Source organism: Phalacrocorax carbo, chromosome 3 (genome assembly GCF_963921805.1).
Source record: "Phalacrocorax carbo chromosome 3, bPhaCar2.1, whole genome shotgun sequence".
Taxonomy (NCBI): Eukaryota; Metazoa; Chordata; class Aves; order Suliformes; family Phalacrocoracidae; genus Phalacrocorax; species Phalacrocorax carbo.
This window is the reverse complement of record NC_087515.1, coordinates 19,170,016-19,197,831: the sequence shown is the minus strand read 5'-3', so window position 1 is coordinate 19,197,831 and position 27,816 is coordinate 19,170,016. Positions and strand designations below refer to the sequence as shown.

Sequence of the window (27,816 nt, the reverse complement as noted above, 5' to 3'; positions counted from 1 at the left end):
AAATATCTATTAACATTATGAACATAAGCTGAAGTGGTATGGCAAGTTCTGTTATGTATCTGATGCTCCTGGCTTGCTTCCAGTATGGAATATCAATCATATCTGTAGGGGTAGGGTTATTAAATCATGTTTTTTCCCCCCTAATATAGGATGATGAGGGATGTTAGGAGATGTCCTAACTCCTCAGAAGTCAAAACAGCACTCAAATTCTTTGCAAGCAATTGCTGCTATATAGAAATAGCAACTCTTCAGAACACCACCACCAGATCTAGCTTTCTAGTACCATAAAATAAACTAAGAATTTCTTATTTCTTTAGGACATGTAAGAAGGCCTGAAGACTTTATTTTCCTTTTGACATAGCATCTGTAATAGAAGCAAGCATGTTAGGTGCTCACATAACATACAGCTTTACACACCTAGACATTTAATGATACAGAAGACATTGTTCCACAAACTAAGGAAAAAATGGAAAAGTGTAAATCCAGATGTTTGGTAACATGATGCTTCTTATAATAGAGGCTGGCGCTTGGTAAAACCCATCATTTTCAAAAGTTGTAAAACTAAACCTCAACTAAGCAATAACTTCAAGCAGGAAGTTATCCTGTCAAGGCTTACAGAACAGATTTCATCAATTACCTTGTCACAAACTGAAGTTACTCTCACTTACACAGCTCTCATCACTGACTTTCAAGAACAAGTGCTTTTGAGCAATATCAGAATAAATCTATTTCAACATTTGATTCCATGTATTGAAACTCTGGTGCCTGCTTGAAGGTGGGATAAATTAAACCATTGCTCAAAAACAGAGACCAATTCAATATAAAACAATGATATATATGCTTTGAGTTTGGGGGTTTTTTTGTTTCTTTTTTTTTAGAAAAAACCCAAACTCCACACTTCTTGAGTAACAGTAAGGTATGTTAAAATAACCAGTCAGACTTCATCCAAATGAATTAGACAACTTTTACTAAATGAAAAAACCTACATTTAAAATATGCATTTAAAACAAAATGGAATTAGAAAAGAGACTTAAATCCATTTTAAAGAACTTGCTCACTGTGTCAGAAATCAATATAACTCTTGCATTAGATAATGTGCCAGTCATAAAACGCAAGTTACCAGAATCCTCAATTTAACATTTTTCAAAGACAATACTGAAGTCAAGAGTTTTACATCTACTGATGCACATTTAGAATGGTATAAATCTGAAGCCTTCCCCCAAAGAATCTTACAAATTTGACAGTATTCAATAAAAGCTTTTGTATTGATATCCAATAAGTATTGCATCCTAAAGCATCACAAATCTGTGCCTTTCACTTGTCCTACTACGAATTTTGTATCTTCTCTGTATCTTGCCATTTGCCAATGTTAACTCTTAAGAAAGGAGAGAACTGAAAAGAAATACTGCATAACTTTTGATCATGTACAGGAATTATTGCTACTATAGTACACTACAAAGCAGAAGTCTATACAAGAGTATATGACATTTGATCATGAAAATCCAAAGGATATAATCTTTAGTGACATAAGCCTTATAATCATGTTGGACATTCATATAGCAGTGTCAGCTCACCGCTGTCAGGTAGCCTATTGTCCGTTGATGAACATCCATTTAAGCACACCCTCTTATGGAAAAAGAATGTCAGCTTTCAAAGGCTTAGCAATAAGGATCTTCATGTTCTGTGGAACTATGTAACGTGAATTTTGATGCAGGTAGGGAGTTACCTGGAAGCTAAGCATGCCAAAGGTGTTTCATGCTAATAAAACTAAAGCCAAGGTACCACATAATCAAGTTACCAACTAATAGGCAATACCATTTTTGTCCTAAGTTAAATGAAGTGCCATAGCACAGTGTAATGTCAATAATTTAAAAGTGTAGTGCACAAATTCATTGTGTGGCAGTTTAACTTAAAAAGTTGAGACAGGTTTTTCTGTCTCAATTTACGTTGGCTGTCAAGCTGTCCAGTTTGGGCTTTTTGGACTTAGTTTGCCTTTTAATCACTACCTACTATAAACTTTGCATTATAATGGGGAACACATTTGGGCAGCGTTATTATGAACAACAGTGGGCTTGGGGGAGGATAAGAGATCAATGGCTGTCCTAAAAAATCCCCTTCCTTGTTTTGATTTCAAAGAGAGAGCCGGGAAGTAAGACTAGATACCATATTCGCATCATTCTAGCTACAAAAGAACCAAAGTAAAAGCAATCAAGCAACAATAAGACCACATTACACAAATGGAACATCATGCTCTCATCTGGTTTAACTATTACATCAAGTTTTAACTGGGATGTTGGTCAACTTTAAAAACCGTGGTAAATGTGAATATGTAGTTGCAATAGTTTCTTCCTAATACTTTTTTTTACTCTATGCTGGATATTAGAACTCGGAGCTATTCTTGTTACAATACAGTGTCGCACATCTTTCTACTAGAAAAAAATTAATAAAGATCCTTTACCCGTCTCTTAAGTTAAACGTGTGACATCATAAAGGGTGTCAAATGGCTGGATGGTTTTACAGTGCACACTTATTATATACTGTAATATGGAGTTTTGTCCTTGACAGATCTGATGGTGTTTCTACATTATTCCTTTCTTCACCTCTTCTTCGGTGGATTAGCTGTGCGAGGTGGAGTGACTGGACGCCCAGAATTCAGTCCACCATACTGGTACTTGGCTTTCTTTTCAGATGGTTTCAATATCTTAGAGAAAATAAAGAAGTTCTTTTGAGTCAGTGACAGCTAAGAACATTTCAAATACTGTTAAGCCAACCTGAGATCTCATTCAGCAGGAACAAGAGGGGTGTGTTGGTGGGGGGGGATCACATCACAAGCCTACTAATTTATTAATCCTACATACAACAGCAGTACTACTTCAAAATCCTTCTAGTTCTACCACTATGCTGGGGTAGGAAGGGGCAAGAAAAAGTGCTGAAAACATGTCCAAGGAGTAGGGATTAAAATCTGATTAGAGTAACCACACTAAAAGGATCCCAACAGTCAATCTGCATAATTAGGTAATCTGATCCATAGGCATGACTAAAAGGAATTGCCCAATTAAACTTTGAAATGAGCATGTGAATAGAGGGAATAACTTAATATGGAGGAGTTTGGAAACAGCAAATCCCACAGCTCTCCCAGAGAGCAGTGGGTTTGCAGTTCTAATTGTCCACAGACACCAGCCTGCTGTGCAGTCCTTCCTGTAGCTCAGGTATGTTTCCCTAGACTAACCATAAGCATGTCAACAAGCAGACTAACTCAGCACATACAGCCAAACACTTAAAGGAATATTTAATGTACGAATATATCATACCTGAAAGGAACACATCAGAGTTTCATCCACACTCATCATGCCCCCTGCATTGTCAAACTCTCCACAATAATTTGGAGCTGAGAATAGGGTGACCAACTGCCGTTTAGCAAAGAATTCATATCCATCTTCAACCACCTGTCAACATCAGAAAAATCAATACAGCTCATGTGAATTTTCTTTTTTTTTTTTTAAACAAAAAAAGCCAGTCTTGAGGCAAACAGGACTTATATTAAAGAGATTACAAGAACTCATCAAAAAGGTATTTTACGTCTTGGCTTTCAGACAGGACAGGTTCAGTCATTTTGTTTTATTTGGACAGTGAATGCCAAATCAGGTAGTTTAACCTGTCTGACACTTCCAATGTTAAATATGCATCAGATTGACTGTTCAATGTTTTAATAGTTGAAGTCTGATTATGGATTGCCAGTTTAAGGATTCCTGGCATTTTATGATTTATACACAGAATGTGGATGTTTGACCTATCAGTTCAGAGCACACAAGGTCTGGATACCATCTTCATTCAACTATAACTGCTGATTGTACAAACTATAAATGTTGATCATACAAACCTCAAGCGTAGGCCTTTTTATAATTTTGACTGTCTAAAAGCAAAGCAGTTCTGCCATGTTTTCTCTAAGAGCATAATTCACCTTTAAGACAGTGCAAGTAGTATGATGCAACAGCTAAGGATGTTCCCTCTTCCTCAGAACAGAAGCCTCACATTATAACAAAGTGAAATCAGCACACCTACTGCTCATTTTGGTCCAATCACCAATGGTCTTTTAAAAGACATCATGCTTTTATAAAGAACCAAAGTGACTACATGAATACAGGAAATTGGTAGCAGTCCTGATCAGCAGTTAAGGAATCTTAATATCCATTCCACACACTGACTAATATTCTTTCATGTTTTGGCAGTAAAAATGCAAAGGGAATTATTTAAGTGTTCTGATACTATACCTAAGCCTAGCAGCAACAGAATAAAAAGCCTATTTTTGTTTCACAGCAGGACAGAGCTTTTAAAATTGATTAAATAATGAAACTGAAATGTTATACAGGAAATTGAAACCTGATGTCCACTCAGCTAGGACACTTGCTTAAAGTAACTTAATAAAAACTGCAAAAAAGTGTACTTAGAAGATGGATGATGCCAAAAATAACCTTGCTTTCTGCATATTTCAGTAAGTCAATCTATGCTAAAGTACTCTAGATAGCTGAACCAAAATGAAGGCAACGGTGAAAGCTTTTATGTACAGACTTTTTTTGCAGAAACATTCAAAATGCATTCAATACTTCCATGAAGTTAAGCAAATAGTTTAAGCCACAACTACCAGAGACCTGACTACTACTGAAGTGGAATAGCTCTGAAACTTCAGTGTAGATCTCGAATTCAAGTCACTTTGCCACTTTAACCTGGACACTTTACCTCTAGTGTTCATATACAACAGCCTAACAGTAAACAGACAATACAAAAGAAAGAGATCAATGTGGGAATCTAGTGTTAGAAGTTACTTCACTGACATTAGACACCTTTCAATACAATTCAACAGAAGGACACAGCCTTATAGTCCCTTTATTAGAAAGATCTTTTTTCTAAAAGTAACACAATGCAAAGTAAGTTTCAAGTCTATCCTACTGATAAGCAGCACCAAAGAGGCAGAAAATCTAGGAGGGGGGGTTTTAAAGAAGCAACAGCAGCATAATTCATACCTGGTGAGCTCGACAGATCAAATCCAGATCATGACGATTCAGAAATTTACTGACCACATCAGCACCAAAAGTGAAAGAGACCCCACGATCATTTTCACCCCAACCTTGCACATCTTTGTCTGGGTCAGACCACAGCAGGTCACACAGCAAGCCTTTGAAAGATAATACAAGTGAAGATGCTAGTCTTAGGAGGTATCATTCTATAATGTAAAATAGTTTTATTGTAATTACCACAGCAGCTCTCAAACAAGGTAAGCCTTAGCAACAAATACAGCAATACTTAAAACTGCAACTCATACAAAAGATATGGTCTGCAAAAGTCTGAAGATTTTTTTTGCCCTCACCACTGATAGTATGTTAAGATGAAACAAGTCAGAGCCAAACAGTTCTCTGAAATAATCTTTAATTGTAATATTATCACAGAATCACAGGTTGGAAGGGACCTCAGGGATCATCTAGTCCAACCTTTCTGGGAAGAGCACAGTCTAGACAAGATGGCCCAGCACCCTGTTTATTATTCAGCATGTTTACAGTGAGCATTTGAGGAGTTTAAAAATACTGCAGTGGGTGCATTTTAAAAGGCAACTATCATTTCCCAGCTCACCAAGAAAGCTTAGTTTGAAAGCTGCCGTAGATTTAAAAATCCTGTGCAAGGCCAGTCATAAATACAGCAATAAACTTGTACCACAACCTTCTGAATGTGGAACAGCTTTGCTTCTTACCTTTCTTACCAGACGTGAAGAACCTTACATGACTAAATCAAAATTTAACACAGCAAAATTCTGACATACTCTTTCAGGTAGCGCTTTCAGTTTGCTTGGACTACTGTTGACTTTTCAAAAAGCCTCATGCCAACCAGTCTGGAATGTAAATTAGAACCATAAACCTCTCTAGTGTTTTAGTACTGGTCATGATCTTTTTTTTCTGCTGCCAACAAAAGGTCAGCTAAATCTGGAGTTAAAACTGGGTACTAAAAAAATTTCTCTAGATCAACTGCAATGCCTTCATACATAGAACTTTCAAAGCATTTTCACATGAGAAAAAACCAGGCCGATTCAACTACAAACAAAACAAAAAACATTCAAAATATATTTCACAGATCTCCGTGAAATTGTACTTTCTTTACCTGTGATGACTAACCCCATAGCATTTAAATACTTAAGAGCATTGTTTCACAAGCTGAAAGAGATGCCAGCAGGCTCCTTTATCTGGCACTCAGAAGTTTGATTTACAATTACATCTATTTGTTTGCCAAACAAAATACCAAAGACATTGTTTCTTAAATAACAGATCCTTCAAGTTGTAATCAAGCAAAACTAATGTCTGAAGCCTATTGTGCAACTAGATCATTTTGTATGTACATACAGCTAGCATGTGGTCTTTGGTGTCACAGTTCCTCTCTAGCAGAGGCTAAGATTTTATTTGCTTTTAGAAGACAAAGGACAGAGCAAGTACAACTTCATTTTAGATAAAATATCTATCTAGAAATAAATGACTGAATACAGACGGCATATGACAAAAACTTACTTTGGTGAAATTTAGTTCTATATTGAGTAACATGTTTTGAAAAACAGAATAGTTGCGCTGCAATCCCTAATGGATTCTTAGTATGCATTTCCAACAAGTGACAGAAGCTTGCTTGTCTCGGCTGCTTAGGAATTGCTTCCTCTTCTATTCCCTCCCCAAAATCAAATAATCTTTAGGGTTATACACAGCAATAGGCAAAGCTGTCCTATACTTTCTAGCAGTGGTATAACAGAACCCTGCAACAAGTTTGTCTAAACCAAACTATGCTGCCCAAGGAGGTTTATATTTTAACATGCAACGTTTACCACTGCAATAGCTTAGGTTGACCAGGAGTGTACCATAACACAGCTGATACAAGGCAATCAAGATTACACTAAAAAGGGAGTTAGTTTCCTAATAAGCAAATGGTTGGCAATGCTGACCAAAATACATCATTTATACCATGGCCTCACAAAATGCAAACACTTCAATAGTTACCAAAGGCAAGTGATTTAAGCTGGAATACAGAATGAGATTTGAGCAAACAGCTTCCAACCCCATAAAAATGCCACCAAAACAAGAGGTCTTCAAACTGCAGTTAAGGTTGAAAAGGCTTTTTTTTCCCCATCAGGCTAGAAAAAACATAATAATGATCTAATCTCACAGTCCACAAACATCTACCAGGAATTTCTGTATCAACACAGACATTCACCAAGTGACAACCCTCCACAAAATGACAGCTTTTAAGGACTTGTAACTGCCACAGAAATGAGACCACTTCAGTTTATTTTTCCACAAGTTTTATTTCCATTCTGTAATATCGGTTGCCTAAAGTAGGTCCAAAAGGGCAAGACCTTCTATGTCACTGCACCGTATACGCACGTCAATGATGGGACATTTCATTGTACCTCTGCTGGTAAACACCTGGCTATTGCTTCTGAAAGCAAAATTAAGACTGCAAACCACTCCGTAGAGCAAAAGCCTGTTTTAAAAATCTCTATAATTATTTTTAGGAGGTACTAAGAATACATATGATTTCAGCGGAGTGTCCATGGAAACCAGAACTACATTCTGCAAGGGCATTCCTGAAATGGGGGTGGCTCAAGCAGTAGTGTTAGCCTGTTGAATAGGACTACCTTTTCTGAGAGCTCTGATAAATGTAAAAGTTGACTTCTTTGTACTGACATTTATTTGGTTATGCATTGAATGACTTGTAAGTAGCATAAAAGGAAAAACAATATAGTAATTTATACTACAAAACACCCGTTTACCAGTGTAGTAACACTTCTCAGTGTCAAGTGTGTATATACCAGCTTGCAAAGAAATGTTGTTTAAGGAAGAGTAGATATATTAGTCACTGAATTACTCCTATGCATCAGCACTGAAGAACATTACAGGAAGTAAAATTCTTCTATCCCAAGGTTCATCTGTAATTGTAATTTGTGTTTCAGAAAAGGTTTAGATGTGATACCTCCTCTGAAAGTTAATTTCAAACTGCTGTTGGAATTAACACTTCAAAAAATATCCCGTTGTACTGCTTGAGTCTTTTCAATCCACTAGTAACAAAATTTGGAATAAATCGAACACTGGATACTGATTAAACCATTCAAAAGAATGTCATACAGAAAAGCACTGGCAATTTGCATCCAACATCTATATTAAAAAGTATTAGTGTATCAGTAGAAGAAAATTTCAGGACTAGCACGTTGATATAAGCAACTGAAATCCCAACTGTAGCGAGGCCCCAAGTAGAGAGAAGCCCAAATACTTTAAATATGCTCAGCAAGCTTTAAACAGTTATGTTCTTTGATATACTAAAACATTTGGGTGTGCCTAACCAAGGCAAGATAAAAAACAGCTGTTTAGTTTCATTTGATCTTTCATTAGATTTCTAAGACTTGTTTTAAGGCAAACTTGTGGATAATGTATCCTACTCTTATGACAAGCAGTAATAGTGTGGGCAATAGCCTCTAACAGATCAGATAACTGGGCTGTCATGAGGAACAAAGACTCGCACCCAGCAGAGACATCAAAGAATACTGTACTAGAAACAAAGGTTGTGTAAAGTCACTGCATTGCCTGTACAGAAATTGATTAAACCCATTTCCTCATTAAGACCTATTTACAGTAAATTCCGTGTCACTGACCTGTGTCAGGAACATCTGTAGGTCTCATAATTCTCCGGATCTGCTCCATTGACTGGAGATCTGGAGACAGTCCTGTAAGTACAAGAAAACAAGTGACTTGTCTACATATTTTACCTGTAAACAGGGAACACTATCAGAGGCTCAAAGTCATATAGCATCATTTCTGCTGTAATATAGAAAAGACAGTTTGCTGTAAGACAATTAAGTTCCTGAATAGAGGGACATAAGTAAAATTAGCAAGAGGTTTTAATTATTTTCCTACCATCCTTTCAGCCACACAGCACAGAACTCTACCACTAAGTATGTTCTCTTCAACAGCTTACTAGAGGAAACCAGTGAAGGACAGCATTCCCATTACCTAAAACTGGATGGAGATGGCCTTCTTTATAACCACCTTACTTTAAAAAGGCTAAAGAAAAATCCCCTACCCAGGTTTAAAAGACCACAAGCCAAAGGAGCCTGCTGGTATGACTGTAATCATAAGTCACATCATTGTATTTCAGTGTTTTACCACACATCAGCTGAGCAGTAGTCAATGGATGCTGTAAACAAATACTATAATGTGTAACTGCAATAGATAAGGAGCACAGAGGTGGTCATCTACTACAGCTCAGCTGCTTAGTCATTTATAAAGCCATAGTACCTTGACTACTCAAAAAGTAATTAATCAATCACAAAGATACAGCTCTTTTTCTATAGTTTTGCCATATTAACATGTAATTACACCCAAAGCACGGGATTTGAAAGCCACCCTATGAACAATTTACGTACATACTCTAGAGCTTTTCTACTTGAGGCATACAGGCATGAAAGATCCTACCACATGTTCTAGCTTCTTAACATGTTCTTATATTAGGGTCCTAAAGTGACAGATTACTTAGGCCAAGATTACCTAATTAAGAAAGTTGCAAATTTAGCAATAGAGCATGAAGACCTAATTTGTGATTAAACATATTTAATATTAACAAGCCATATCTATTTGACTCAGTCCAGAACTTTAGATATGATAGAAAAAAACCTGTCATTGGCTAGGACTCACTGCATGAAATAATTTCAGCTGATACAAGAGTTCGCACAGTGGCAATATACGTATTACAGGAACAAAGACTCCAATATATTTGGTATAAAGGCTTGAGGAACTTTTCTTCAAGTATTAAGATTTTAAATTATTTTTACTGAAGCAGTCTTATGACAAAAGCCTTCTATCCTCATCAGCTTGTTAAAACTGTCTTCACAGTACTACTACGAGGTTGTCAAGGAGAGCAGAAATCTTACATTAAACAGTGTCAAAGGAGCTTTAGTCAGTTTTACTCATACACCAATACAGGGATGCCAATATAAATTGAAGTAGATAATCAGCTTTAAACTTTGACCAACCTGCCTCTTCCCCTTCCTCAGAACTGACTTGTTTGCATGCAGACTACCTTAGCACAAAGGCATGTGGATTCTACTCTGATTCTACTCAGCACCACACCCAGAGATAGTAATGGACAATCTCAGTAAAATAAACACAACCAGTTTGTGAACTTCTACAAGGTTACAGCTCTCACCATTTCAGGTTGCACTCAAAACGTGAAGTTCTTTAAAAGAAAATAAGTTATTACAAACCACATCTCAACCCTATAGCTGTTAAATTTTGTGCTGATTTACACCACTGTAAAATGGCTAAACCCCTCAAAATTGCCTGCATGTCTGTAGTCCTCTTCGTAACCACCCAAGAGGTCTTCCCAAATCTTCCTAACTCCCTCTGCACAAAAAGAAATAGCTAATGTCTCAAATTCAGATCTACAGACGAAAGTTGTAGATGACCAGCATTAAATAAAAGAAATAAGAGGGCAAACACAGGCTACTAAAGCTCACCATCAAGCTGCTGCCACTACAGTGATCACTGCCAACCTACTGTCTACTGAAAGAAAACTGAAAAGTATACATTTGAATTAAGTTGTCTTGCCACATAATGACAGCTAAGCACAGAAAAAGTATCTTTCAGTATCCTAGTTTCTTGAAGCGTAAGAGCACCCTTCCCTATGGGAAAACAGAAAATGAACTGTCATTACTCCTGGCAGACCCATCAAATCCAGGCTCTAGATTTGAACCACTCCTTGATCAGGTGGAATTGGTAAAATAAGAGTAATGGTTACTTATTTTTATGGTATGATCCAGGAAGCTCCTCAGGTCTCTTTGGATTCTATGTAAGATTATCAAGTAGTCTTCACCTTCAACATACATTTCATTGTCATTAACATCACAAAAACAGAATTCCAGAGCTTGAAAATATCACGCAAGTCCAGTGTTCTACTGAACTAGCATGACTCCCATCTCAGAGCTTAAATCCAATGTGATAAGACCAATGTGTTCCATCAACACAACACTACAACATGGGCTTAATTTGAAGAAACTTGAAAGCAATCATATAAGGTCTCTAAAGATTAGAACTAGAGAGTGATATCGGAGGTAAGAGGACAATACTGTATGGACTACAAAGCAGAGCAAAAGGGAGAAGTCAGGAATGGCTATGGCATAAGCTTTAATGAAGCAAGATAAAGAGCAAAGTCAGAAGTAACTCGAGGACAGCCTTAAGGAAAGGCCAAAATATGACTTGTATGAGCAATGTGGAAAGACAGAGAAGAGAGGGAGGTGATGGGAAGGATACAATGGAAGATCCTTTCAGCAGCATGAACGTTTGGAGACAGGGAAGGTAAGAGAAGTTTGGTATTGTGAGACAGAGAACTCAAACCCGCAGGTGCCCAGAAAAGTCTAGGTAAAAAAAGCTGACTCAGGATTTCAAGCTATTGTAGGCGGGCTACTGGGGTAAGTTAGGTGCCTTTTGTTTTACTATGTTATGCGGTTTTGCAAAGTTTTATTATATATCCCAGAGGACAATATTTTTAAAATAAACTATGCAAAAATGCGCAATATAGTAAAAAAGGCACCTACCTTATATCTACATGCTAGCTTCAACCTCCAGCAGAGTTGAATGGTTTGTGTTGCTGCCTCAGTGTTTATTATAGGAGTAACATCATGAAAAGGCGTTGACAGTCCATGACTTCATGGGATCTGGAATGCAGTTTGGATAGGATTGGAGAACAGCGGAAAAAGGGCAAAACTTATTTATGTGCTGAATGTCCTCTTTCATTTATTAGGAGCACACAGCACATTTAGTAATCTTTTCACTTTATTTCACAGCCGCAGATCAGTTGTGAATGACAGTAATTTCAGCTACAGATGAAGCCTGCACAAGTTTAAGGGACAATTAGCATTCAATAAAGAAGTGGTAAATATTGCTTTTCATAAGAGGGTCCTTAAAGCACACTATGCACAAAATAATTCTTACTTGATTAAACAAGAGGTTAATCTCCACAACACATTTATAATAAAGCTTTAAATTTTTTTTCCTTGAAAAATAGCTTTCTAGGCACAGAACGTAGCATTCTACTCTACCTGCAAAGCTTCCTTGATTACCCTCTACGACCAACCTGAGCTTAACCTTTGCCTGAAACACCACAGCATTTTGTCACCATTCATTCTCTACTGTTTCCCAAAGAAAAGAAAACTCAGAAAAGTATAGTGATAGTAGAAGAATAATTCCTTCGCCAGCTTTTTTGGAAGCAAATTTATTACATGGTCTTAGCCACTAATAATTGGCTACCTCAGTGCAGAAGTGATTTGGTATCTCACATTCTTAAAATTATGAGATCTAGCTCATAAGATAGGTACCAGTTCTTAAAAAAAATAAGCCACCACACAACACAGAATGAGATGAAAAGATGACCTGTGAGAAAACTAGTACTTTCTCTAACATGTCAATACCTCCTGGAGACTGGCCGAGTCAACTGTATCACTGCATTAATTCTGTATTTACAGAGACATGACAATACCTTAGAACATATTCTGTATAAGACACTGATAGCTTATACTAGCAGGCACTAAAGGCAGAAGCTTTCAATACAAGATGCAAGGAGAGCCAGGGTCATTTTTACAGCACACTCCATACAGACAGAGCTCTTGCAGAGATACCTGTAATTAATAAAGGCAGGATGACAGCTACCAATACAACCCCACAAAGTCTGGAAGAGTCTGCTCAGGAATTTTGGGTGCACACTATTTCTAATACCAAATGGAGCTGTTCAAACTAGAGCTTTCTGCAGTGCTCTCACTTCCACTGATCTCTATAATTATTCTCATTGACAATGCAGGTGTGGCACCTACCAGACCATCCCTCCATCACTGAGTGCAAGGCATCAGGTTGCTTATTAATGGAGGTAGTTGCAAAGACAGCTACAAAAAGGCAGGATGGCTCTTACTACATGTAATTTGAAACTGTTATCAATTGTTTAACTCTGCAAGGTCCCAAAAACCTATAAGCATCATTGCTTGTAAAAGCATGGGGAGTCCCCTTCTACCAAAAAGAGTGCCCAAGTAAGTTCCAATATTCAGAGAAGTCACAAACCTCAGATCAAACACTTTTCTCTACCAGAGCAGAGCAGCACTGGGACAGATGCCCCCAGAGCACAGATTTTCCAATAGCAAAGGTTTCATGGAGTCAGAGCAAGCCATGGCTGACCTGCTCTAATGTTATCAAATGTCTTCAAGCAACAGGCTTGACTATGTGACCTCAGAGGTCCCTTCTATCAAGATCTTATGAAACCAGCTAAAGAAGCCAGTACTCCAGAGCTGGGGTTACTTGTGAAAGTTATTCTTTCACTTCGCTGCTAGGGATACCAGTGTTAGCTAAGGCTACACTGATAGACAGTAACAGCAACAAGTCATGTGGCAAATTAGGCAAGCATTCTAGCATTCAGTATTCTTCAGACAGGGACATACTGATGGGAATACTTATAGATGTGCTTGCCTCTCAGGCACAGAGGGCCACACTTATCAGGTAAGAATGACATCTGTCTGCTGCCAGGTGCACAGAAAAGCACAAGGCATAACAGCAGCCTTTATAGACAATATAAGGTTAAATGTCTCCACTAAATATCAGGTATGCACATCCACGCTCCCTTTGGTATAGCATTAATACAAAGATCTGTTAGACACAGCTTTTAAAAGCAGTCATCAGCTTACCTCCATGACAACAGAAGATCTTCTCGTCCACAATGGCTGCAATAGGCAGACAGTTAAAACAGTCTGTGAAGGTCTTCCACAGCTTAATGTTAAACCTCCGCTTGCCTAGAAGAACAGCGAGTGACATTAGGAAGAGAAGGCTGTTTTCTTAAAGCCAACCTGCAATATGTATCACAACCTGACCAAAGAAGTTACAAAACTGTTTTCACAGGGCTTTATTTCTGTTAGCATACTTAGGTTTCAATATGCTGCAACAGCATTTCAAGGACAGCAGAAGAGCAAATAGTTATTCTCTAGAGTGACTTTAACCTTGGTTTGAAATGTACTTCTAGAAATTTTCAAAGCAGGTTCACAGAATATTGAAATCCTTGCAGTACAAGCGTCACTACTAGAACTGCCTCCAAACACAATATTAGTCTGTAACAGTCTTTCAAAAGAAATAGGTTTTGCTTACATTCATCATAGAATCCATAGATCCGATTGATGCTAGCACACTCATGATTTCCTCGTAAGAGAAAGAAGTTTTCCGGGTACTTGATTTTATATGCCAGTAATAGGCAAATTGTTTCCAGAGACTGTTTGCCTCTGTCTACATAATCTCCAAGAAAAAGATAATTGGCTTCCGGTGGGAATCCTCCATATTCAAATAACCGAAGCAAGTCTGTATACTGACCATGAATATCACCTGAATAAGAAAATGTTTACCAAGGATTAGTGCAACAACATAAGGAGTACCCAAATCAAGAACTTAAGTCAGCTAATAATTAATTCCTTAAAAAAAAGCATTAATACTTTCTTTAAAAACAGACTGGCAATAGGCATCAGAAAGGTGAGAACCATGTTAATATTACAAACTGAAATACTCACTAAATGTAAATAACCCACAGTATTTGCAGAACTGCTATGTCAGTTATGAAACCGATCTGAAACCAAAAGCTACAGAAGTCTTTACAATTAAGCTTAAGCTTTTTAAGCAAGCTCTGAATTGTTCAAATTGAAGTCAGAAAGACAAGCTCTAGCTGAACAGTTACATGGCTGGCAAGCCAATATATTAAGAAAAGTTAAGTCACATTATTTACTGCAAAACCAGATCAGTAAAGAATCTAAATAGACTGGAGAGAAACTGAACACTGTGCTGGGAGAGAGAACTTACTTCAAAGGTCAACTGCTTGTCCTCCCATAATATTGTTGTCCTAAGATTCCCATCCCCTAGCATTTAGAGTAACTCCTCCTTTGATGCAATTATTCACATAAAAGCAGTTCATAGACCCACAGACTGATATCCCTTACAAGATATTCAACCCTGCAGGTACATCTTAGGAAAAATAACTGTCACCTAACTCATCCAACTGCCAGGTTTAAAATTAAGCAAGCTTTCCATGAAACAGGTCTGTGTGGCAATTACAACACCACAGCGTAACATATCAGACTCTCCAAAGCTAACTATCTGTAAGCTGCCCATGAAGTCAAAGAAGATACCAAGGCTACTCTACAGTAACTTGTAGAACACGTTATGTATTCCAGCTGACTGTAGAATTCATTACCAAAGTGACTCAATGCAAAAAAGCTACGCAAGAAGCCTTCAGTACAAGCTACACGCTGTTTAAATTTAGTACCTCCTGGTCCCCTTACACTAAGCATTCCACAAGTGCATTTTTACTTTTGCTGCTTGTTCAATGGCAAAATCCTGACTTGGTTAAGCACAGCTATTCTCCAGCAGAGAGCTAGCTACTATGGCCTTAAAAATGCAAAAAACCCCAACACACCTCTCTACAACTTTTTCCATAATCTTAAAAAAGGTTCCCAAACCTACATGCTCTCCAGTTCAATTCTTAAAGCATACAGTGGTAAGAAAAGTACATAGCTATATTGCTCTTTACTCTTCCCATGAGAAATGCAGTACTTCCTCCTCTAGGCAGCATTCTTCCACAACTATTTCTCACTCAGGGAGAAGAATCGCTTCCCAGTTTTCTTCTAATAATGGGGAACATTATCCAATACCCAATTCCAGGCATAATCTGAAATTTCACTAGCTAAAATAATTTTCACAGATGTTTCAACAAGAACTATTCCTGTTCTACTTGATATTTAGAAACCTCCAGGTCACAACTGGAAGAAAACATAGAAGACTCCTCATCAAGTCTATGCTGAGCCTAGTACTCCAGAACTACACTATCAATATACTCCTCAGACTTCACCACCACCAGAATTAACTACCAAGTACACATACTACAGAAAGACTATTAGAATTGTGTTCATTGTCTGGAACTGCTTTCAGTTACTACTTCAGTTACACCCGAGCCAGAGGGATCAAAGCACTTCAGGAACATTTTATAGAAAAAAATTTGTAAGGGGACCAAAGCATTGACTATTCCATTCAAGGCACTTGGCATTTTAAAATACAGCTTCGTATGGGCACAAGTTGAAATCAAGTCTACCAGATACAAAACCTTCCAGTAAAAACTGCACCTATTTTAAAATGAACATTTACATAAGAATATCCTTCATCTTATATTAACAACAGCCCTTCAAGATGTAAAAGCTTGTTTTGAACTGACTTGATTACAAGACAAGACAATCCTATAATGGTTCCCCAGGCATTGCCCAAATACACTAAAATAGTAGTTCAAAGCAGTACAGCTGCATATTTTGCTTTTGGTGAACACCATCATCTTTCTTCCACTTTTATCTAAATGCATCTTTGACAATTGCTCTAATATTAAATTTAGATGCACCTGACACTTCCTGGTGCTATCACTGTGTTTGGAATCCAATTTAAAAATAACAAATGCCTTATTTAACTGTGCCTTTGCTACTCTATTATTGTGCATCTAACAGTCCTTCCAACTGCCTCTATTCAAGGAAATGAAAAACTAACTTTGAAGGAGGCTAATTATACTTTGCAGACCTTGACTTACGCACAATCTTAATATCTGAGTTTTCATTTTTTCTTTATCTAGGAATACGATGAGACTGCTGTAGTCTTTTCAGTGTAGCGTAAGCACAATGTGGTAAAGCTGGATTCTACCTTCAACTTTATGTCATTAGGCAAGCTGGTCCAGTTTTTCCTCCCCACCCTACCAAGCAATTAGTCATTTAAAGATGACTTTGCCATTAGTGCCATTTTTTTTTTCATTGGTAATATCCTCTCTTAATGTAGGAGACATCGCTACATTAGGCCTGCCAGGAAGAAGCTAATCTATCTTTGACCATGTTAGTAGCAACCAGTTCAAAGACTGCTTCAATTTTAATACTATGACACTTCAAGAAGCCTAATTCAAGAAAATTTATGCTAAGACTGGATCTGTTGTTAATAACCTGAAGGATGATTACAAGCCAGTATTTACAATACTTCTGTAGCAGTTTTTAACAAGCTCGCATACCTATTAACAACAGCATACTTTTGAAGTCTAGTATCTTAAAGGCTTAGAGAGGTAAAGAACACACATTTTAGTTTTATCCATATTTGACAGCAATAACCATGCTTGTTAAAACTTTCTGTAAAGCTCAAGGAATTTATTATGAGGTAACTAAGCCTAATTTAACAGTCTGCATCCAGATTTATGTTTTCAACTGAAAGACTAACAATGCTTTCTTCGACACTATTTTTGAAGCATTCCATTTCACAACTTGTAAAGATCTTTGTTTTGCTTATGCTTTAAAAAGAGCAACTACAACATTAAACATTTGCTTTTAAAGCAGCTAACTGCTTTTTGAAATAGTGATTGAAAGAGTAGCAGCTCTGTGCAAGCAGTGCCTACGGAAGTAAAAGGGACAGGTTGCAAAATCTGCACCAGATGATAGTGCAAGCAGCTCTCATTGCCAACGGATCTTGCTTCTACATAGTACAGGGAGCATCAGCAATCTACCAACTGTTAGCTGCCTTTTCTCAACTTAATCCAATCTAAATTTAAAATTACATTTAAGATTATGAAGACCTCACTCTAACCCATATCACCCAAGTCAAGGCCACTTGCCTATCTCAGTACCCTTCCAGCTCACCTAGCGTACAACTAGATCAAAACACCTACATAGAACACATACGTATGAAGTTTACATACCACAAATTTTCAGAGGAGCCTCTAGTTCCAGAAGAATAGGCTGGCTAAGAAATATTTCCCGTGATTTTATGCACAAGCCCCGAACTTCTGCTTCAGTCATCTGAACAATCTTCCCAGGACGACATCCTCGTACTGAAATGAGATGTTTAACAATTGAAGGTAAGTATCACACAGATGCACGGCAATAGGTAAAGGCAGATGAACTGCATTTGAAATCTGTATTTGACAAAAAGCCAGCAGCACACCCCAACATATCTACCAGATGTGTTGGAATTATGTATTCCAACAAATTCTAAAATTGATCTTTGATACTGTGGTAACCCGTGCTAAATCAGGTTAAATCAGGTTCTCAGAAGAGAACAATTTAAGCCTTGCTTTTGTCTGCATTTGGATAAACAGCAACTTCAAAACGTGTTTAACAATCCCATTATGCTAGAATACCCACAATAGGCAAGAAAACCCTTGAGAATGGAAATCCTGAAAACACTTTCACATTAGTATGTAATAGACTTCTGAGTTTGACAGGGCTAGCTAAACAAAGAAAAAAGCCACAGGCACGTTTACACTTTTGGCAGCTGAAACTGCCATATTAGGAACATCACACTAAAAACTATGAAAGTTTGATGACACCTTCCTTCAGACATAATGGCTCCTGAGTTATTGGAACCTTTACATCCAAACAAAAACATTCTAATTAGAACTAAATTGAATTCTTGAACCAGTAAGTCAGGTACTCAGACCTATATTTAGTACTAAGTTTTCAAAAGCATCCACATGTCATTGCGTTCCAACCAACATCCTCTGGCACTTTATCTGCAGCTGCTTCTTTCCACAAATATATATACAATTCCTCTGTCAGAGGCTTTAATGTGTCTTTAATGAGGCAGTAAAATAGAACAAATGCGTCCGCACTTTGGCTGATCCAGTTGTCTTGCATCTCAGCAAAAACCAAACTTCAGAGTCCAAACTATTAAGCCACAATTTATCAGTGTCTACAACAGGCGACAGGCGAACATCCTGTTCTGCCATCTGTTTTAGGTGGAAGCAACATTCAGCATTAAACCACTGCAGTACCTACAAGACAAGGTGGTACGAAACTCCAGCAGTTCAAATCCAAATGCTTTCAAACTCAAACATAAGACATTACTTCATAGAAAATTTTTGCTGCAACTTCAGGAAGTCTAATAAGATTTATTTGCCAAAGTAGCAAAAACTAGTTCTTCACACAAATAAATTCCTGGCTTGCCTGCTTCCCCCTCCAAAAGAGCAGATTAAGCTTGCAACCTTTTCTAAAAAATAATATAACCTTCCTTTTCCTTTTATTTCTACTTAGGTCCTAGAAAACACGCTTTACAGAAGAGATCAGTATCATTACCTATATTGTACAATGGGGGGTGGGGGGGTGGGGGGTGGAAAAGAATGAGGAGCAACAGTTTGTCCTAGGTCACCTAGTACAGTCCAAAGTGTTAAGCTCGAAAAGCTCTGCTCTGGTTATCACTGCATACTCCTCCCAGTGTACCCTCAACATCTGACCATTCCAACACTGTGCTATGAATTTTTATTTTTTTTATTTTTAATAAACACCAGACACACTTGTTAAACTGAGGTTAGGAAGCAGCCACAGTAACATGTGAAATGACAGAAATGAAGAAGGGAAGAGAAGATGTGAAACTAGATCTTAGGACAGCCACTTTGCCAAAATAGCGGGAGGGCTAGTCTATCTGCAGTGAGGATACATTGGAAATACTTTGCTCATTAGAATCCCACAAGAACAAGGCTGTGGCATGCAGGACTCAGTGAAACTCTGAATCAGTACCAGGTGATATTTACTATATGCTAAGTCACATTCCCTTTGCTAATTAAGGTTTCAATGATACTTGAGAAAGCAAACAGCTTTTTAGTAACACTTTATTGTTATTCTTCATGCATTAAGATGTTGGCTTACATGTTAAAAGAATGTAAAGGCAGGCATTAGACACAATCAAGGTGACTCAAAAACAATAAATGCCTACAGGCTTCATTTCACCACATCTCAAACGTCTACTAAATGATGCACTTACAGATACATCTTCAGCCCCATGGAGATTATTAGCAAAAAAAAAAAAATCTCAGGCTTGACAGCTTTGCACAGGACTTGACTATTCAACTTGCTCCAACGATCTCCACCTTTTCAAGTATGGCATTCCAGTAACTTATAATGACCCCTCTTTCGTAGCCCAGAAACTAATTTTGATAGGCACAATAAACTGTCACTATACATTGGAAATCTCCCACCTGAAAAAGCAGGGTCTTAACAAAATGGCTACAATTTTATTGAAGCAATTGTTACATTTTAAACCCATGGTTTATAACGTCAAGGTCATGCCAAAGAAGCATGCAGCACAACTAGCTTTTCAGTCCTATTTTTCCCTCTGCAAACTGTGCAGGTTTTTAACCTGTTTTGATAAGCAAATCTCTCTATTTAACTACTTTCATAATGCTTTGCAACACCAGAATTAAGCCATTTCAGACAGATTAAAACCGCTAATGACTTAACCACACACTTTTTATATCCACTCTAGTTTTGGAAACACTGCACTTTTTACATCTGCTCAAACCCAGGAAAGCCCACCATACACAACATTCATGCTACCGTAAGTAGCACCAGACCAAGCACAGGGTCCAAAATTGAGACAGCAGTTCAAGAAGGGCACTCATAATACTTAAAATAACTTGGATCCAATCATTATTTCTTAGAATGCCAGCCTTTAGCTCCCTTTGAAACTCACACAGAGGTTTAAACTTGGAACAATTGCTTTATAGGATTGAGGCTTTAAGTGCTGCTGGATTTTTGCACTGGGAGACACAGTGAACATGCAGCTTCTCACTTCAAAATTAACTGCCATAGTCAGTGCATCCAGTGACTTGACATTAGGTCTTTACTTTTTAGAGTACAGCCCTGGATGTTGCAAGCCCTTAACAGACAAACCAACAGGCACGGCAGTAACTTATTACCACACTTTGGATTCTCCAGATAAGGGAAGTTTCTACAACTGTAGCAAGTATGTCACTCTCAGAGGAGACAACACACACCTACTGATTGCAGTTACCTCCAGCCCTTGGGAAGGGTACAAATCTGGGCCACTGCACCTTTGCAAAGGCACCCCTGCCTCCATCCTAACAGTCAGCAGCTCCCCATAGCAAACACATAAGCTCAGTTACATTTGAAGAAATACAAAGCCTGGGGTTTCACAAGGAGTAATCATCAATAACAAAGAGAAAAGTTCTCCCACAATCTCCCGATCATCAATAAGGGCGCTACATATTGAAAAATGAGAAGCTACTGTGACCCTGGAAGCCTCAGCCCTTTACTGGATTCACAAAGGTACTGAAAGGTTCACCAAGTAGTCATCCAAAACAGCCGTGCCACAGCTGTAGTACAAGTACACAAGCAAAACTAAGCACATCTTTCGCCAGCTTATACTACAACTAGATCTTTGGTGAAGTTTCCTTGACTCACCTGAACACTGAATGGATTGTAAACAAGAGCATCTCTCACCACATTTAGTTTTTCAAAAGCCAAATTGCCAAGAATAAATTTAAGAGGAGTTTATGAGAATGAGTTCAAGAGTGTGACATTCCTCAGACTCATTTACAAATTACTATAGCTAACCATTCTTAAACCATGCAAGTCATAGCTGCATGCATTGTAAAATTTGTAGCTCACAAAAAGCCTTTAACAGCATTGGAAAAGCCATTATTTTTAATGGCTGTCATTTACCCAGAGCAGAAACAGCATCTCAACATTAATCCTCTTTATTCTAAGATGCAGATGCTGTAAACAAGTTTTGGTTTACATAAAAGCCTTCAGCAGGGACAGCATTTCCTGTTGTAATACACAATCCCACGTGCACAGGTGCTATACCAGGAGAAGCCTTTGCTGCAAGGAGCTTAGTGACACAGCAGGGAATAAAGAGAATTAAAAACAACTATATGCATTGCACTGTCAGGCTATTATTTTAGCACAATAGATATAGTAATCCAAAAGCTTCTCTAATCAATATTATAATGGTCTCTGCATCCACACAACCTTTGATAAGCAATATTAGCAATTCTACTAGCAGCATTTAGTAATCGGAGACATGAGTTGCACTGTAGCAGGAAAGAAAAGCTTCAGCAAAAGTAATTATTATTTTTTTAATCCCTCCAAATTCATGGCAGACAGTAGCAGATTGTGCATGGCAGTACTGGAGAGGAAGAAAATAAATAACACTAAGGAAAGTGGGTCAAGAACCGGCTGTTGGAAGTTCTGCGAGCATCTCTTCTTGCCATACTCTTTTATGACTGGAGAAAATACATTTAACCTATTCTGTCACACTGCTTCTGGTGCACCTCTCACCCCAAGTAACTAAGCTGCTCATTTTGTGGCATCACTAATAGAAGTGTCTTCAATTACTAAATCAGCTGTGGTATGCACAGCTATCCTAAGCATTTACACTGTCTTCTCCAACACGACACATGCCCTGTTTACTGGACAAAACGCTCATGGTTTTAGCATAGCATTAAAACCTAGACAGACTTCTCCTAAGTCTCATTAAAAAAAATCAGGCCAGCATTATCACTAAGAAGCGGCATCCTTTCCCTACACTCTGCTCTTTTGCGGGCGTATGCATTTTTGTGGCCACACAGTGAGCTGCATCAGTGAACTGATCTTTTCTTTCTAGTACAAAGATGGAACAAAAAACAATCTAGGTAGTTCCCCAAGCCAGCGAATACATCCACTGTGAACTTGGGCTAGGACTAGTGAAGGAATAAGCAACTGGTTCTGCTTCTTTTCATAGTAGCTCCAGCCGAACTCATTTCTGAAATTATGGCTTTAGAGATCTATTTTGCCAGAATACATCTTAAAAAAAACCCCAAAACTACAACACAAGACTTCAAGCATGCAATTTTACAAATTGCACACAAGCAATTCCCACAAGCTTACACTACCGCCCTCCCACCCCCACCCAAATTCTGTGGAATGTTTAATGATTGGTGGTTAACAACTATGACATGCAACTATTTATTTCTTGTACTTCAAAGTACTTTGGAGTATTTGATGAATCCTGAACAGCCTCTCAATATTAGGATCAGAATGGATTTGGAAGCCAAAAGTGGCATTACCTATGACTTGGAAAAAACCAAACAGTTCTGACACTGATTTTGGAAACATGTTCTGAAGTTATCTGCTCTCAGCATTTTTTAAATCCAAGTTATACATTTTCATGGTTTTAAGCCAGGAATCCTACATTGGATTTAAAAAGCGCCTTTCATTTTAGAAAGCAAAACTTTCACTCCCTCAAAACATCTTGTTATTTATATTTTTCAGCTGTCATCCAGAAGCAGCCACTCCCTATTTTGCAGCAAAACACTGAGAGTTAAGCCAGCAACACAAGTTTGCAAAGTTTCAGAACTGCTGTAACAGAACTAACCTTAGAATGGCTTTCATTCATGTGTTACACTGGTGGACAACATTAATATAAATGAAGCTCTGTCAGAGCTTTACTCCAGTAAGAAGCATACTGCTGACTATATATCTACTCTGCATGGTGTACACAAAGCCGTGTATCTTTCCTAGGCTACATCATCCAAACTCCCCATTAAAAACAGAAGAATCAGCCCTCTAGGTAGTTTTGTTTTTCCTGAAGAACTGTGCTTTTATATCCAAGCGCTCAAGATTTTAATACATTTGCTCTCACTGGATGCCCTTGTTATTAAGTATTTTGCTGAAGAACAAAGTGATTGCTTCCGAACTCATTTTAGTAGGGCTTATAACATCAAACAAATTCACTGCAGAGTAAGAGACTGCCCAAGCCTTTAATTCCTAACCAGAAAAATAATCAATGAAGTGTTCTTCTACCCAAACTTGAATTTACATTCTTAAAATATACACTGTTCAGCAGAACTAATGCTTATGGAGAAGGAGTTTCGTTAGAAACCAGTACCTAAAGTTGCTTTGGGGATACCCATATAAGCTCATGAAAACACTCAAGTGTCCCTACACCAACCTCCAGTCTTCATATTTGCTTTTCATGGACCACCTGCTTCCTTACACAGAGGTTCCATAAAACTATCTGACAGTCTCAATCATTCTGTATTATGCACAGTTCCAAGAATTACCAAATTCAAGGTTGAAGGACAATCACATTACTTACTCCATTCTGTAAGCAAAATGTATAAACCTATGGTCTGTCTTTACTGTTTGCTTAATTACACTTGAACCTAAAACTCATGCAACCAGCTAAGCATAAAGTAGCAGCCTCTCAGTGTCTCCTGTATCATAAGAAGTAGAGGCAATTCCTGTTCTAGTCCACTTGGAAGGCTAACCTAGCATAAAAATATCATGAAGCAGAATTTCAGCTTGCTTCTTAAAGAGTTTTACTTTCTCTTCCTTTAAAGCAGTGTTAATCAAATTCCTAAAATTTAAAGAAGACAGAGGCAAATTACCAAGTTACTTCACAACTCCTGAGAAGTACCAAGGAGAGAAGTTACTTAAGTTATAACACAAAAAGCTAGGGTTTAACATTACTTCTGCACCTCTTCAATTTCTCAGGTATTTAGCCAATATGGTTATGTGGGATATGCACACAAAAACTTTGTATCAAGCTTGATGTTAAAAAACCAAAAACCATAAAGCACACAACACTGCCGTGAAACTCAGATAACCTAGCCTGTGTACTAAGACAAATCATAAAACAGTAAGAGAATGCAGTGAACAGGTTAATTTCTATGTTCAAATTATGAACCAGATATGTATCACATCAGAAGCACCTCAGGTTGTAGTTAAGAGTAGATCTCCCTATATACATACCCTCTTCACTGAGCACAGTATATGAATTTACAAATAGCCGACTAGAATATGCTTTACTTCAGTGCTGAACCACATTTTGTTTTGTTTCAGGGTTTCTTTTTTAAAAAGGTACATACCTGCATTTGTAGGGGTCACTAATAAGCAGTTAATTGCTAATATCAACTATTAAAAATCCTCTTATCTACATTAAATAAAACCAGTTATTTTTCCCCTCCTTTACTATGATTTAGCTGTACTCTTGAGCAAGACACCAGGTTAAGTAAAAACTGTGCAGCAGAATATCTAAATGAAACAGTTACTGAATCACGTAGGCTTCAAGTGGCAAAACAACCAGCCAGAATAAAGGAATACCAGCACACGTTGCCTGACATTGGGCTCCTGGCCTTCAGTGCAATTTTTCAAGCCAACTATCCCATTCGTCATGCACTCTTAAAGCTAAAGATGAACTGGCTGATATCTGTACTGCCATACAAACCCAGAAACAAACGTCATCCTTCTATCTCTTACCCCTGTTTAATACAATACCGACTCTCCTCAAAACATATGAGAACTTCTTCCTTTCTTTCTCTGAAGACTAAGACTATTTAAAAAAATACATCCTTTGCAAGAAACTCCCGATTAAGTTTTCCTTGTTTATTTCTCCAATAGCAGATTATCCAGTGATTTCACACCAAACCAGGTAATAACCCTTGTTTATTCAAGGTTCACCTCCATGACATTTATATTGTTCTGCAATAGACCTTTAAGGTCTATTTTTCTTCTCCACAACTGCCTCTCTTTTTCAGTAGCAGTTACAGTGCCTGTGGAACTGCAAGCACTACTACTGTATCACACCACACCATCAGGCTGACCAGATACGTTAGTTAAGACACTAACCAAACAAGAGAGACATTATTGACCACAATACATTACCCAACATCTCTACCACATTTAAAACTAATAAGGGAAATCTCAATTATTTCATAAGCATTTAAAATCTAACTTCCATTTAAAAAATTGAACAACATTCAAATTTATCCTGCAAGACCTCTGAAATCAGAAGAAACTGAAGGTTGCAGCTTTCTTAGAAGACATCACATGACAAGGTGAGAACACTGCAACCAGCTTTTATTAAGGCAATCATAAAAGTCACACTAAGCTGAACACTGAAGCAATAACCATTCTCCATGTTTACTGAAGTCTGACAACTCTCTTGGGTATTTCCCAACTTTCTTGGTGGATCATGACTATCAGAACTAGTAGCCCTCCTAGTCTCACCAAAACCAATTTTGTTTTCTAGCAGATCACATTAAGATACATCAAACAAATCCAAGTTGTTAATTTGAAATAGGTTAGCTAGATTTAGGCAAGCAAGGGGTCTCCCCTAAACTAGGTAAATTTGAACAGCTATATAAATAAACCCTCTTCACAGAAATCCAGCTTGTATTTAGGGCTACTCTTACGTCTGGGTTTTCCCACATATATCCTCTCTTCCATACGGTAAACTCCATAGTGCTGACCAAGATAGATACCTACATATTTTGAAGTGCAGAAAGTCCAGTCCAGCTGGGCTACCTCATATCCAGAAATTAAGAGACATTTACAGCACAGAAACAGGAAGCCCATCAAGCAGACAGAAATATGGTAGTCTTACTGAACAACATCCACAGCACCCATCACAGGTAAGGTCACACCTATTCCATCATCCTTGCTTCCATAGTAGATGTAACCTTTCCACACATCAAAGTTTAAATTAGCTTAGAGCCTGGCTTAAATGTAAGTCTGGTGTATCAATTCAGCTCAGCGTTTTTTCCAAATTTCAGGGCATTCCCCACAGAGGGATAGGTGGCGTGCCTAGACAGGATGAGAAGTATATCCCACATCTGCTGTACACATGACAGTCTCGTGTGTGTGCATCCTCTTGTGCTGTCCACAGCTAGAATGGACTGGGAAAAGCTATCCACCAGATGGCATAGCTGGGAAGGTAGGAAGGAAAAAAAAAACAACAAAAAAAGTCAGCACACTGAAGCAAAAACGAGGCTATCATCTTTTTGTGTACCATAGTACAGCTAAGCTTGGCCCATGACTAGAATTCTGAATACCAATGCATGAAGGAAACAGTCTTAAGCTAATTTGGCATATTCACTTTTATGGTCACATATCAGTCCAAAAGCATTTTAGCAAAGCTGTGGAATTTTGTGTTTACATGACCTGTAAATCTTTGCAGATTCACTTACAAGTGATTTCTTGATCAAAAGAAATCTTGTAATAAAGCCTGAAGTATCTCCAAGATCAGTCAGGCACACATGTAAAAGCATTAGCACCTCCCTGTTCTAGTAAAGAAACAGGAGCAGGAGTCTGGAGGTAGAAGTAGTAAGAGAAAGCATTGCTACGTTCAGACTTCATGCATACATTACACACTTTAGTTTTACTTTCCTCCAAAGAGAAGTTATTTATAAGGTATCACTAACTAGTAACCAAGTACTAGACACTCTAGACACAAGTCAATCCAAACCAAGCTCTTACCATTCCTAAATTCACCACTTAACCAATGAGTAAAGAGGATAAAAACTTTGTATATGCAAAAGAACATGCAAATTAAAAGCTACTGTCCTAGACGACTATCACCATGCATAACACTATGGTTCTGTTGAGGCTTTCTGAAAACTACCCCCAATTTAACTCAAGAGTCAATCTGCTTTCAGCACTCAAAAGACCTCTAAAATAATAAACTAAGTACGTATTCAATATAAGCGTGCTTACACACATGTTGAAGGTTGGAAAGATGTTCCTGATGAATTATTCCAAGCAGCATGGGTATAGGCCACCTCATATTGATATCAGAAAAAAAGAAAAACCCAACACGGGGTAAAATTATTTAAGTAGGTAATTCCAATCAAAAGGCAAGTTAATGTGTCATATAACCCAAAAGATGCATACTTAACCAACAATGGTAAGAGCAAGAATTCACGACAGCTAATATCACAGCCTAGAAACAGGCATCACCAAACAGCAACCCAACAGAGAAGTTTTCTGCTGCTGTGGCTTTTGATATGTATTTGCTACCCTTTACAATTTACATGCAGCAGCCACTAAGAGACAAGCGTAGACTGCTATTCAAACCTAAAGCCATCCATTTCACTTTAAGTAACCAAAACGACTAAAAATGTACTGCGTGACAACATTTCATAAAAGAGTCTTTT

The 27,816-nt window shown here is 37.9% G+C and overlaps 1 protein-coding gene across 2 annotated transcripts in view; it reads right to left on the bottom strand.

Moving 5' to 3' along the window:
* Positions 1 to 950: 950 nt before the first annotated feature.
* PPP1CB (protein phosphatase 1 catalytic subunit beta) overlaps positions 951 to 27,816 on the bottom strand; it is a 29,388-nt gene continuing 2,522 nt past the window's right edge. For both annotated transcript variants that reach the window (XM_064446052.1, XM_064446053.1), the window contains exons 2-8: positions 17,803 to 17,934; positions 14,196 to 14,426; positions 13,742 to 13,846; positions 8,675 to 8,746; positions 5,022 to 5,173; positions 3,312 to 3,446; positions 951 to 2,701 (exon numbers count right to left, since the gene is read on the bottom strand). In XM_064446052.1, the coding sequence (XP_064302122.1) occupies positions 2,597 to 2,701; positions 3,312 to 3,446; positions 5,022 to 5,173; positions 8,675 to 8,746; positions 13,742 to 13,846; positions 14,196 to 14,426; positions 17,803 to 17,934 (932 nt within the window). In that variant the 3' untranslated portion in view covers positions 951 to 2,596. The remainder of the gene's footprint in view (positions 2,702 to 3,311; positions 3,447 to 5,021; positions 5,174 to 8,674; positions 8,747 to 13,741; positions 13,847 to 14,195; positions 14,427 to 17,802; positions 17,935 to 27,816) is intronic.